The 14,524-nt window shown below is 39.8% G+C and overlaps 1 protein-coding gene across 9 annotated transcripts in view; it reads left to right on the forward strand.

Annotated features, from left to right (window-relative positions):
* LOC143882208 (N-terminal nucleophile aminohydrolases (Ntn hydrolases) superfamily protein) overlaps positions 1-14,524 on the forward strand; it is a 32,292-nt gene that overhangs the window by 1,851 nt on the left and 15,917 nt on the right. For 5 of the 9 annotated variants that reach the window (XR_013252133.1, XR_013252134.1, XM_077385678.1 and 2 more), the window contains exons 3-8: positions 1,685-1,805; positions 1,950-2,034; positions 2,741-2,822; positions 3,890-4,046; positions 10,246-10,418; positions 14,078-14,241. Coding sequence is in view for 6 of the 9 variants with exons in the window: in XM_077385678.1 (XP_077241793.1) it covers positions 1,685-1,805; positions 1,950-2,034; positions 2,741-2,822; positions 3,890-4,046; positions 10,246-10,418; positions 14,078-14,241 (782 nt within the window). In the remaining 3 variants the exon portion in view is untranslated. Of the gene's footprint in view, positions 1-1,684; positions 1,817-1,944; positions 2,035-2,740; positions 2,823-3,889; positions 4,047-10,245; positions 10,419-14,077; positions 14,242-14,524 lie in introns of those variants that run through there. The other 4 variants (XR_013252135.1, XM_077385681.1, XM_077385679.1 and 1 more) reach the window with 3 other exon arrangements.

Consider the following 14,524-nt stretch of genomic DNA (forward strand, 5'->3'; position numbering starts at 1 on the left):
CGATTGGGTTCTCTTGCAACTTCAAGCACTTAGTAACTCTCTCCTTATTAAGACCTCATGCCATTTTAATCCAGATAATGTCCTATATGTCCTAACCTTCAATTTTTTTTTTCCTATATGTCCTTTTAGAACATTGAGGGGGAATTTCCATGCAAGTTGTTGGCTACTACAAAGTACATCAAGCAAGAAAAATTTGACCTATCTCACCCACACTGTACCTATCCCCTTTGTGATTAATGGCCTCCCTCTGACCTTACCATAACTGGAGCCTTCTCTATATGATCCCCCTAATCTGAGATTTTTTACCACCTCTCAGTCATGCCCATAAAGAAATAGCCCAAACATCTTTTGAAAAATGTACTGGAACTGACTACGAAGCTTTGTTGCTTGATCCCTAGTGCATCCAAGCATTACGTACGTGCTAATTCTTCTCGTTACATCAAGATTACACCATTACTAATTCATCTTGTATTGTACTGTTGGCACACTACGTTCCACATGCTCTTTTTTTTACTCCGACTAACTAAAGCTATTTAATGTAATGTATTTTTTTTATCATACTGTTCTATGTTTTGTTATTGATTCCATGGTTTGACATAACGACTGATATGCATACGTATAGGTGGGGTTCCATGCGATACGGACCCCCAAATCATGGATGGTTAGGGACATCAAGAGCTTAACATCGTTGTGGGCCAGTGTGTGAATGTAGTTTCAGGGCTCTTTCTCCCTAGAAATTATTCATAATTGGAACATTATTATAAACGATAGAGTGAGGCAGGAGAAACCCAAGCCGAAATGATATCCCTCACCCCAATCTGCTCATGTTTAGTTTTGACAGCATGCCATTGGGCGGTCCGGGCTCTTTTGGTGTCTCTGCGGGTGAGTGGGTGGCAGGGGGTCGTTAGGAACTATTTGGACAAGATAATCTGGAGCCTTTTCTGGCCATGCGGGAAGGATCAAGTCAATTGAGGCAGAGGTGTGCACTCTTCACAGGTATCAGAATGATCAGCACTAATGTTGGCAGTAGATCGGTGGGCGACTCATCGAATGCCATATCGTGGCTTAAATGTGAATATTTGGGAAATTCTAGATTTGCTAGTATTATCAATGGGATTAGAGTGTTCTGCTTATGTAACGGTCAGTTGTTTTCTTTTTCCTACATCCCTCCCAGTGCCAATATGCTGGCCGACTTGCTGGCCAAAAGATATGTGGATGGGATTGATATTTATGTGGGGAATCTTTGCTCACATTGTAATATCTATATTATGTTGTCTCTGCTCTTTCACCGATAAAGCTTTTACGGTCAACCGAGTACTCAGCCACATCAACCGAGTACTCGACCGCCTCATGCCGAGTCCACTGGGATTTTCTTTGGCTGCGTTTTGAAGCACTCCTTTTACCTATTCAAAAAATGAAGTTATTTCCTATCTTCCTTCCGTTGTTTTATTTCTCTTATGAGTTGACAGACCACTTTTTAATTCTCTTATGAAAATTTAATCCTTCTTTCTTCATGGAAAGCATTATATCATATAATGGGGTTAGTGATTTCACATATTTCTACAAATACATGAGCATTTCATACGTATGGACATTCTTATTTTCCTCCGGTTTTCTCTACATGTAATCTTTGTAGGTTTTATAGTTCAGTGAAGTTGTTGTAACTTTAGTTGCTCTCCTTTAGGATGATCCAAGCACAAATGCCGGCCGAGGTTCAAATTTGACTGAGAATGGTCGCGTAGAGTGTGATGCCAGCATTATGGATGGCTATTCCGGAGCATTTGGAGCTGTTGGAGCAGTGCCAGGTATTTTCTAGGTTGATTAAAAAGTTTATGTTCAGAATGATAATATGAGTTATGCAGATTTTTTCTTATAAATTTTGGTTTAGTAAATGCCGATCTGCTATTTCTCTGAGGTACTCAGTGTCCATTTCATTCAATGAAGGTCAGACGTGCGGAATGCCATCAAAATTGCTTGTTACTTGGCGAAGGAACACATGATGGGACCCTCTTCGCTTGGGCGAATACCTCCCATGTAATGATTACTGTCACCATGTTCTTAATCTTAAAGTAGGAAAAAAATATAAATCTAGACTCGAGTATCGGTAAAAAGAAGAGAGGGGGGGGGGGGGTATTGAACTTTGGCTACTTTTACCCATGTCAGATTGTTTTATCTGTAATAGGTAAAAATATATCAAACAGGACAACTGACATTGGCGGAAGTGCCTAAATTTATGGGCGGCAATACCAACCCCCTTAACACTTGTTCAAATAAAATAATATTTGTATATGAAAATACGTTTTGTATTATCATATAAGATATATAATAAGGTGTCTGGAAAAGAAATACCTGGTGGGGGGTCTCTAGCATATGCTGCTTGAATAATCATTACATTCAATAACAAATTGAATGACATACTATCTTTGCTCATTCACAACTTCTCATTAGAAAGCTGCTTGTGTTTGGATATCTTTTCTTGCATGTGTCTTTTTATACATATAATATAAAAAGAATGCCTGGTTTCTTTATGATTGGTTGGTTTTTCTAAATAAAACTTGTGAAGATTAAGGTGAAATGCATCACTTTCTAGGCTTTTTCATCCTATGTAAATTATTTTATCTTTCTAATGATATTGATTACCTTTCTACAAAAAAACAAATGCTGTAATTTTTCATTTGATGAACATAATTTGAATGCTGTCTTTCCATTGATTTTACAAGGTACATTGTTTTCTTTCCAGCTTCTTGGTTGGTAAAGGTGCACGCGAATGGGCGCAGTCTAAGGGCATCATTGTGCCCAAAACAATATTAGAGTCCGATACGGTAATAATTCTAATCTTGGGCCATGTTGTGTATTATTTAGTTTTGGAATGTTTCATGTTGTTTTTTGAATGATGCATATTTAATAATGAAAAGGGGCAAGAGCCCAATGATTGAGATGGCCAAACAACACCAAAACAAACAAGCGAAGGACAAAAAAGAAAGAAAAAAAGGGAAAAAAATAGAGTGAAAAAACCAAGCCAAGATCAGAAAAAGATCCTGTGTGAGGGTGATGATCAAACATCATAATAGAATCTATATCAACACTCAAGTGAGCAAGAGAATCCACCTCAGAAAATGTAGATCACCAAACGTGCTGAATCTATGTGTCATAACCCTCAATCACACTTGGAATCTCCTCAATAGCTTTAGCGATTCTCCAAGGGTAGTTGGCTCCATCGCTCGCCCATCTGACCACATTGAATGATTCTCACTCAATGATACTGTCATCTGATTGCGTCTGATCCACAAGGAAGATACCATGAATTCGTTTGAATCATTCTCACGAATAAGCCCCATAACATTTCAAGTTATTTTTTGTTGAGTTATTGAGTTTAACGAAAATGATGCTTTCAATAGTTTCTGTGTGGGTTTTTGGCTAGAAAATCCTAAGCTCATCTTCTAGGGGAGTCTGCTTCATAGTTGCCAGAAACTCCTTGGGCGGGTGGGAAACCCGTTTCCCCTAAAACGCGTTTCTCGCGGGTGGGAAACTCGTTTCCCGTAAAACGAGGGAAACACGTTTTAGGAAACATTTCCAAAATATGATACAAAATTGGAGAAATGTTTCTGAAACACATGGGAAACATATGGAAAACTTATGTAAATAATGAGTAAACGCGTGATAAAAGTATGCAACACTCGTAGAAAACACATATGAAACGTGTAGGAAACATGTGTGGAACTTATGAAATTCATTTTGGAAAAAACACATAATTTCCTAAGACGTTTCTCGTATGATTTTCTATTGTTTCTCGTTTCCCCTATATTTTTTTCATGCGTTTCCCATTTCCGTTTCACATTTCGTTTCCTGAATTCGTTTCCCACCCTGGTAACTATGGTCTGCTTACTAGTTTTTTATGCATGTTGGAAAAAAGTGGCTGGTTACAGAGAGGGCAAAAGCACAATGGTTGAAATACAAAGCAATGCTTTCTGAAGGAAGGGGTGAATCTTCTACAATGGAACTTTCTTCCAGTCCTAGAAACATTGCTGTGCTGCAAGCAAGATCAGGTATTTCCTTTTCTTTCTTTTCTTCTTTTTCCTTTTTTGTTTAATCTACACGACTATTAAAAATTGGCTTCTTAAGAAAGAATCAGCATCTGGTATCCTTATATTGATATTCTGAGTGGCTTGGAACCTATTTGAATTATTAAAATGCACATGGAAATATTTGGTACCAGATTATATATATGTATATATATGTTTTTGGGTGTTATATATATATAGGAAAAGAATTGTATGCTCGAGCGCACCAAGCTTATGGTACGCTTGAGTGCCCAATCACATGTAGGCCCACTTTGTTAGGATGATCCAAAGTATTCATTTGAAAGGCCTTACATAGATGGGGTGTGTACCAAAAATCAGCTCCATAGGATCATCCTAACCCATCCATTTGAGGAGGTCAAAATGGACAGACACTGTTTGTCCACAAATCTGCCCATTTTTTACCTCCACTTTTGGAGGGGTTAGGATGATTCAATGGAGCTGATTTTTAGTACACACCCTATCTATGATAGGGCCTTGCAAATGAATGGTTTGGATCACCACAAAAAATGTGGGATCCATGTGATTGGGGCACTCGAGCGCACCATAAGCTTGGTGCGCTCGAGCGTACAATCCTTTTCCTCATATATATATATATATATATATATATATATATATATATATATATATATATATATATATATAGGGGAAAGTGATTGTGAGCGGCCCCTCATATAAGCTTATATGAGGTGACTGCTAAAAACATGGTGGGCCCACATTTTTGGGGTGATCCGAACCGGTCATTTGATAGGCCCTGACATAGATAGGGGGTGCCCAAAAAATCCACTCCATAGGATCATCCCAACCCTTCGAACTGTGGAGGAGAAAGAGGGGGAAATGGGCGGGTATAAATTTCCCCACTTACTCGTCCATTTTCCCCTCTTTCACCTCCACAGTTCGAAGGGTTGGGATGATCCTATGGAGCTGATTTTTTGGGCACCCCCTATCTATGGCAGGGCCTATCAAATGACCGGTTCGGATCACCCCAAAAATGTGGGCCCACCATGATTTTAGCAGTCACCTCATATAAGCTTATATGAGGGGCCGCTCGCAATCACTTTCCTCATATATATATATATATATATATATATATATATATATATATATCTGAAGAGAAAGGAGAGAATTATTTGAATTTCTCCCAAAAATCTATGAGAATTACACATCACTTTTTTTTGACTTTTTTTTTAACAAAGGCACCCATTCAACCCACATATTTTCAATCCTACCCCCTTCTTTATACTTTTTAACAAAGGCACCCATTAAAGCCACATAATTTCAATCCTACCCCCCCCCCCCCCCCCCCCTTATGCTTTGTTAATTATGGAAACCTCTATAGATTGGAGGGCTAGGATCAGCCTATGGAAATGATTTTACGGGCACAACCTATTGATGTTGTGTTTCATCACATGGACGGTTTGGATCAACCTATGATGTGGTCCGTACAGTTCTTTGTCGGCCCGTGCATCGCACGGGGTTTTTTACTAGTGTGTGGGTGTGTGTGTGTGTGTCTATATATATTATGAGGAAAGGGTTCCTGCACACGAGTGCAGAAACAGGGTGGGGGCCCACATTTTTTGGGGTCCAAATCATTCACTTGGAAGGCCCTTCCATGGATAGGGTGTGGCCCAAAAATCAGCCCCATTGGATCATCCTAACCCTGCCATTTGTGGAGGGGAAATGCGCAGAAACATAGACACACAGTGTTTGTCCATTCCCCCCCCCCCCCAACCTTTGATTGGGTTAGGACAATCCAATGGGGCTGATTTTTGGGCCACACCTCATCCATGGAAGGGCCTTCCAAATGAATGGTTTTGATCCCCACAAAAATGTGGCCCCCACCCTTTTTCTGCACTCGTGTGCAGGTAAGCTTAGGGCCCACATTTTTTGGGGGTCCAAAGCATTCACTTGGAAGGCCCTTCCATGGATAGGGTGTGGCCCAAAAATCAGCCCCATTGGATCATCCTAACCTTGCCATTTGTGGAGGGGGAAAATAGGCAGAAACATGGACACACAGTGTCTGTCCATTTCCTCCCCCACCTTTAATTGGTTAGGACAATCCAATGGGGCTGATTTTTGGGCCACACCCTATCCATGGAAGGGCCTTCCCAAGTGAATGCTTTGGACCCCCAAAAAATGTGGACCCCCACCCTGTTCCTGCACTTGTATATATATATATATATATATTTCAGAAAAGGTGTGGGGCTCCATTATCCTTCCTAGACTCAAGCTTTCTGTCCTACGATAGTAGCAAATAAGTTCCTAATTAGTTTTCATTTCGAAGTTGTATAATGTTTTGGCTGAAAACTTGATCCTACCTAATATGGAGGAAGGCAACCAAAAAAATAAAAATAAAAAAATAAAATAAAAATTATATATATATATATATATATATTTTGCTCTTTTCTCAATTGTGAGGTTGGACTGTTGGAGGACTTTTTTTATTCTTCCCCTCTTTCAGCATGAAATGGTATTTTTAGTATGAATAGCAAAGGTTTTGGACGGATAAAGAACACATTCTTTGGAAACTCATCCAGTAAGCCATTTGTTGGGATCTTGGAAGAAAAGGAACTGAGATTTTGAAAGCTTTTTCAAAGTTAATTGAATATAAAGAGGTTTGTTGTTTCATTTATGAATGGCATGAAAGAGATAAGGGACGTCAGGGTGTAAGATTTGGATAACAAGTGGAATGGAGAAGCTAAAATTGGTGTTAGTTATAGGAAAGGAAAGGACATCATAGAAACCTCCCTTAGAGGACTCTATCAAGCTTGAGTTTGATGGAACCTCAATAGGCAATCTAAGGTCAACCTATACCGGTCACCTGAACTGTGGCCACAAAGAGTCAGAATAGTTTTCTAGGTCCCTCAGGGGTCGATGATTCAAGCAAAGTAGAAATCTATGGGAAGGAGCGAGGTTGTTAGTAGAAATCTATTTGGTAATCCAGAAGGAAAATTGTTGCTGAAGGTGACACTGATTCTAAAAATGTAATCCAATGGACATAGAGTTTGGGGCATGGAGATTGGTTAAAATCATCAATGAGATTCTGAGTGGTGTAAATGTATTTTGTAACTTTCAAGGCTAGAATCATGTATTGGGCAAGCTCTACATCTTGTGAATTTATTTTATTTTATTTTATTACCTTGTTTATAAAATCATTATTTATTTGTAAAATAAAAAGAGCTTAAAATAGTGAGAAATAAGTGGGATAAACTGATAAACCAAAAATTGAAGGATGATTGGGATTTTTTGCTTTTAATATTGATTGAGGATGTCTATTTTGGAAATTCATTCACTTGTTGGTGTATATGGGAAGCAACGATGGACTTGACTCTGCTACAACATCCTGTGATCTCCATAAACTTAGAACCAAGGCTTTAATTTCACTTCTGGTTGCCACAGAAACGGAACATTTCGGTTTCGGTTGGAAATTTTGCTGGAAATCCTGTAAAATCATTGAAACGAATGGAAACATATGCAAATACACACTTAAACGCAAGCAAGACAACCTTCCGTAATGGTTTAACAACATCGAACACCTAGTGACATGCACGATACTAATGCAAGCTAAGCTCTCATACCAATTTGATGCAAACCTAGGTTCTGGTATCAAATTGATGCGACTCAAGTTCTTGATTCCACTTTGGTGCATACCAATTTGAAGCAAACCTAAGGTTCGTGGATCCTTCACGGAGAGTTTTGGAGCTCAATGTGTACGGTTCAATTAAATTCAGTATGATTAACCCCAATTAGATTAACGTTCAGAAACTTGATCCAATCTTAACTAGGGTGTTCATGCTTGTGTTAGCCTTAGAGATAAGTCATCAACAAACTTAATTAATTTGAAAGTGACATTTCCTTTTAATAAAAACAAACTTAATTCATTCCAAGCAAAGTATGCAGCAATATTCTCACATCAAAAGATTTTAGATCTATAGATAAGGGCAGCAAAGTCTCAAAAAATCTAAAAATAATGAAAATCACAAACGTTAAGGGCCCCAAATCACCTAACTAGGGTAGGGTAATCTCAAGTCAAAATATGGGTGAAAGGATTGCTGATTGAAGGGGTGGAGACAACAAAATATTATCAGTAAGGCAGTTGAAATAAAATAGGACTGATCTCACCCAATGGTATGTGCGTCAGCCTCAAATCCCGCGATGTAGGAGGCCCAAGAGGAGGAGGACAAATAGCAGCAGCCACAATCTGTCCAAGAAATGCACCAGTCACCACGAACGTGTACCAAAGCAGGAGAGCACACTTTCCCCCCTTTGGCAGCCGTCCAAAAGGTGAGCAGCCCTCTTCCCTTCTTCCTCTCTCTTCTCTTCTTTCTCTTCTCTCTTTCTTCTCTCCCCCTCTTTTCCTTTTCCTCTGCATCTCTCTCTTTCTCCCTCAGCTTTATCCTCTCGATGCCTCAATGGTCAGCTTGCAGTCACAGGACTGCAGCCATCCTTAATTCTCGTTTCTCCCTCCCTTCTCCTCCCTTTATTCCCCCTCTTCCTTTCCCAAACCTCCTGCAGGTGACGAGTCCAGCTGGCCCCTGTTTCTCCCATCTTTCTTCCCCTATTTCAGACTATTTTCCGTCTGTTTCCTGCTGCTGCCCTCTTCCAAGGTTTTAAATCTCGATTTCGGTCATCACCGAAACCGAAACGTTTCGGTTTCGGTACGAAATTTCGGACAAAATCTTGTAAAAATTCCACCGAAATTTCGGGAAATTTCCGAAATGTTTCACCGAAATTTCCGAAATTTCACCGAAATTTTGTACTTCACCGAAACGTTTCACCGAAATTTCCGAAATTTCACCGAAACGAAACGTTTCGGCGAAGTTTGGTACTTTTCCGACTCACAGTAAATTTCGTTTCGGTTTCCACCAAAACCGAAATATTTCGGCCGAACCGAAATATTTCGGCCGAAACGAAACGTTTCGGCCGAAATTTAAAACCATGCCCTCTTCTTTTTCCCTGCTGTTCTGCATTAGCAGTCACAGCTGAAACATCCCTTTTTTCTTCTCTCTTCTTCTCCTCCTTCCCTCATCTTATTCTTCTTCCCTTCTAGACAGTATCTGCTATCTTACGGCAGCTGTCCCATCTGTTCTACTGCTGTCCTTTTCCTCTATTGCTGTTTACTTTTTTTAGATATGCCGCCATACCTAATTTTTCTGTTGTAACTGCAGCCACATCAGTTTATTCTTTACCATCATCACTTATTTGCTGCTGCTTTTTGTCACTGCTGCCCACTTGTTCATTTCATCACATTTTCCCACTTTGTTATGCGATAATGGTGGTTGACGCAGTCCTTGGATAGATCGTGACTTCTGCTACCTCTCCACTCCCTCTTGCGCCTCCTCTACTACGAGATTCCATGCTGATGCGCTCCCCATTGAGTGGGACCTCTCTTATTAGAGCCACTTGGCTTTATAGACTTGATTTCTATCGGCTTTACCCCTGGACCAGCCATACACGTATTCAAGTTCTTATATTGAGATTACTTTACCTAGATTTTGGTGACTTTTGGACCCTAGTACTTTGTTCCATTTATTTTCAGATTGTAGACACATCGTGAGACTTGCTTCCCTATTGTTATAAATCTGATTTATTTGAGATGCGGAGATTTATTTGCATGTTTTTTGGGCTGAGTTAATCTTGATGATGACTCATCTTTAAAGGTCAAGTGGTCAACTTTGCATGTGAAATCCCTAGAAAGCATTGAGCTAACTATGAATGTCTAATCTGATTTGAATTGGTAACACCCATTTTAATTCGACATTAGACCTTTTTGCTCCTAAAAGTTCTCCCAGAAACTTGCAAACCCTAGGTTTGCACCAGTTTGGGAGGAGTCCCTAGTTTTGGGGCAGCACTAGCCTCTTGTGTGTGCTGTCCCTGGTTTTCTCTTGTTCTCTCTGTTCTATCCTAACACCACTAGTGTTATGATACAAGGTGACATGGAAATACACTGGACAAAGTGAAAGGAGAACATATTAGCTTTGAAATATGTGATTGTATAGATACGATTAACTGCTGGTGTTACATTTGTACCAATTGTATATCTCTTTAATTGGAGAAAAGCTCAGTTGTTACAATTGGTTTAATATCATGGTCTGTTTTGCCATATTCATTTTTTTTTTCAATGATATTAAGTACATTTTCTCATTGAAACTATGTTCAATTCCAGCAGTAGAAGCTGAATCACTTGATCTTTCCAAGGAGACCATCAATGGGAGTGGGCAGCCATCTGTCAATACTGCTTATGAAGAGGATTGCATTATGGATACCGTGGGAGTTGTTTGTATCGACAATCAAGGACATGTAGCATCAGGTGCTTCAAGCGGTGGTATTGCATTGAAGGTGACAGACGGCTCTCATTTATGCATGCTTCTAGATGTTTTCCTCTATATATATATATATATATATATATATATATATAGAGAGAGAGAGAGAGAGAGAGAGAGAGAGAGAGAGAGAGAGAGAGAGGTGTTCCTGCGCAGCTGCTCAGATAGCTTATCTGAGCAGCTGCTTCAAAAACTCATGTGGCCCCACATTTTTGGGGTGATCCAAAGCATTCATTTGGAAGGCCCTTTCATGGATAGGGTGTGTACCAAAAATGAGCCCTTTAGGATCATCCTAACCATGCCATTTGTGGAGGGAAAAAATGGTCAGAAACAGTGTCCGTCCATCCCCCCCCCCCCCCCCCCCCCCCCCCCACACCTTTGATTGGGATAGGATGATCCTATAGGGCTGATTTTTGGTACACACCCTATCCATGGAAGGGCCTTTCAAATGAATGCTTTGGATCACTCCAAAAATGTGGGCCACATGAGTTTTTGAAGCAGCTGCTCAGATAGCTTATTTGAGCAGCTGCGTAGGAACACTATTCTCATATATATATATATGGGGAAAGTGATTGTGAGCGGCTCCTCATATAAGCTTATATGAGGGGACCGCTAAAAACATGGTGGGCCCACATTTTTGGGGTGATCCAAACCGGTCATTTGATAGGCCCTGACGTAGATGAGGGGTGCCCAAAAAATCAGCTCCATAGGATCATCCCAACCCTTCGTACTGTGGAGGTGAAAGAGGGGAAAATGGACGGTTAAGTGGGCAAATTTATACCCGCCCATTTTTCCCTCTTTCACCTCCACAGTTAGAAGGGTTGGGATGATCCTATGGAGCTGATTTTTTGGGCACCCCCTATCTATGTCGGGGCCTATCAAATGACCGGTTCGGATCACCCCAAAATTGTGGGCCCACCATGTTTTTAGCGGTCACCTCATATAAGCTTATATGAGGGGCCGCTCACAATCACTTTCTCCTATATATATATGAGAAAACGGTTTCTACACACTTGTGTAGATAAGTTATCTACACACTAGCGTAAAATACAATGGGCCCACATTGTTTGGGTGATCCAAGCCATTCATTTTAAAGGCCCTCACATAGATAGGGTGTCCACAAAAAATCAGATCCATAGGATCATCCCAACCCTACAAAAAATCAGATCCATAGGATCATCCCAACCTAAATAATGTGGGCCCCTACTGTATTTTAAGCTAGTGTGTAGATAACTTATCTACACAAGTGTGTAGGAACCGTTCTCTCTCTCTCTCTCTCTATATATATATATATATATATGATCAATTTCCTGTACTGCTCTATAGTCTATACTTTTTACACATAATATTACTAGTTGCTCTTATCTAGACATTTTTCGAGGAAGTCTTTGAACGACATTGCAATTCGAAGTTGTTCCACCTTTTTTCTTTTATTTCTAATTAACTGTCTTATGCTTGGTCACAAAATATTTCTAATTTGAGGAATGCTAGACTGAGGGACACCCTTGCACAAAACTGGTGAAAGGGCACCCCCATTGCTTGAAATTCACCAAAGTGCATTGAATGCTCTTTGACTTTTACGTTTAATAAATGCACTTTGGTGATTGTTGAATAACATGTAAGGGTAGATTAGGTATTATATGTAGACTGTAGTGTAGAGGGTATTGCAGTCATTGTACACATGTTGCCCTCTTTGGGCCTATATATACATCATTTACATGAGGAGCTCCCAAGTGGAGACTCTTCATCATCTCTACTTCTCTTATTCTTCCTCTCTCTAACCCTAACTCCATTTCTAACATTGATATTCAACCAATGGGGGTGCCCTTTCACCAGTTTTTTTGCAAGGGCACCCTTCAATCTAGCATTCCTCTTCTAATTTTCTTTCTTTTGTTTTGATTTTTAATTGTTTTTCTTCAACTGAATTTCTGATTTCCCTTTTTGTGGAACATTATCAGTGTGATGTCATCTTGCAGTAACATCCTACTTCTCCTTACAAGTTACCCATAGGTATTTTGCAGTATCTGTAACTAGCAAACTTAATTAAACTGTTGGAAAAGTGGCTTATCGGGGGCATATATAATTACATTTAACCTAGGACATGGTCTACGAGACTAGGTTGACAGTGAGTTCAGATGCCCAATATTTCAACATGTCCATGCAATCTATGAAAATTTAATACAGTGTTTAGATATAAAAATATCCACACAAGATAGGAAGAAAGAATATACATGGCCATGTTAACATGTGTTAGAATGGCTAGGGAACATTTACATAGCATATGGTGAAAAGCACACAACTTCAATTGCCTATGGCCATTCTCAGAATTCAGTGAATATTTAGGGGGAAGGGTAACAAATATACAAATCCAATGTCATCCAATTTGTATACTTGCATGGTTATTCTCAAACCATTTTATTCATTGTCTCTTACTAGTTAGGTGTTAATCCTTGTTCCTCAATGATTATAATCCACGGACTGCGACATTGTGGTTAACTCATTTAACTAGAAAAGTTTAATTAACTAGTAAACGATTTATGGTATTCCTCTCCTCCTCCCCCCCCCCCCCCCCTCTACTTAAAGGTTGTCAACAATGTTTCAAAATGCGGATGTGGGCCAAGACACAACCAAAGCAAACCTTTGTTGGCTTAGCACAACACGGCCGAGTACTCGGCTGCTGCAGTCATAACTCGAGATTCAAAAGAGTTTTGATTGACTTGGTAGGACAAGACGCGGACTTGGACAAGAACTCGGCCAGGACAAATGGGAATCAACTCTGGCAAGTCAATAAGTGATGTAAAGAGCTTTGAAACAGTGGTTGTGAACTCCAAACCTTGGCCAGGTGACATAACTACAGTTTGCCCTTCCACAAACCACGGGTTCTATAATGAAAAACCTAAATATTGTTAAGATTCCTATGATTTGGCCGACACTTTGAATTTATTGCCGACACACGTGCCGTGTCTTGTCCGACACGACACCCGTGTCCACACTTGTCGACACATCACTTTTAAATGTACTACTAGAAGTGTCAATAACTTTAGATGTATGTATGTGTATGAGTGCGCTACTATTTCTATATTTTTAGGGGTTGCCATGTCAGATATCCCGTATCCGTGTCAAAACTCGGCACACGAATCTGTGTCCACAAATCATGATTATATGTACTTTCTATTTTAGCCGTGTCACCGTTTCTAAATTTTGGGAGCTTGCCGTGTCCGACACTCCGTGTCAGTGTTGACATGCGACACTCATGTCTGTGTCCACAAATCATAGCAAGATTCTCAAGAAATGGAATTCACTACTTTTTGACAATGTCAACTAGGTGGGTTAGATGAAGCTCATGATGATATTTTACTCCTCAATTTTTTTTCTTTTTTTTTGGTTGGGGGGGGGGGGACCATTTTACACACCTGCATAGAATGGCCCAGGACCAGGAATGCTAATACACACACATGCACACGTGCTCACATACATATTTGTGTGTTCGATATCATTGACAGTCGATGAAGTATCATTCTAACCATTGATTTTGGTAATTTCAAAAAGAAAATATGGATGGGAAAATATGCCAGCTCTGCTGCCCTGTTCAATTTATAGTATTATATGAATTTAGCAGTGGCTTACTCATTATTTGTTAATTTTCAGAAAAATAATGTTTGTTAGTTGGCACAGGTTAGCGGGCGTGTTGGATTAGCAGCAATGTATGGATCGGGTTGTTGGGCTTCATCAAAAGATCCTTTTGGCGCTCCTTTCATAGTTGGCTCCTGTGTTACTGGAGCTGGAGAATACTTAATGAAAGGATTTGCAGCGCGTGAGTGCTGTGTCTCATCATCACTGTATGCTCCTATGTTCTACTAAAAACATTTTATTGCCTCTTTGGGGAAATCACTTCCTGTTAGCTTTCCCATTATTCAGTTTGAAACTCTCTTCTTATTAGTTGTTATAAGCAAATGTTACATGAATGTTCTGGTAGTAGGTGTAGCAGCACCAACAGTTATGAGGATGCAAGTCCGAGCCAACTCAAAACGTTATCAAGGACTTAATTGAGTTTTTCTGGTTTAAAGAGCTTTAGATGTAGTCAAAATTTTCATGTTTATTGAGTCATCCATTTTAAGTATC

The sequence above is a fragment of the Tasmannia lanceolata genome, unplaced genomic scaffold, assembly GCF_043159265.1.
Source record: "Tasmannia lanceolata isolate RefF3 unplaced genomic scaffold, GAP_Taslan_0.1 ptg000007l, whole genome shotgun sequence".
Lineage (NCBI taxonomy): Eukaryota > Viridiplantae > Streptophyta > Magnoliopsida > Canellales > Winteraceae > Tasmannia > Tasmannia lanceolata.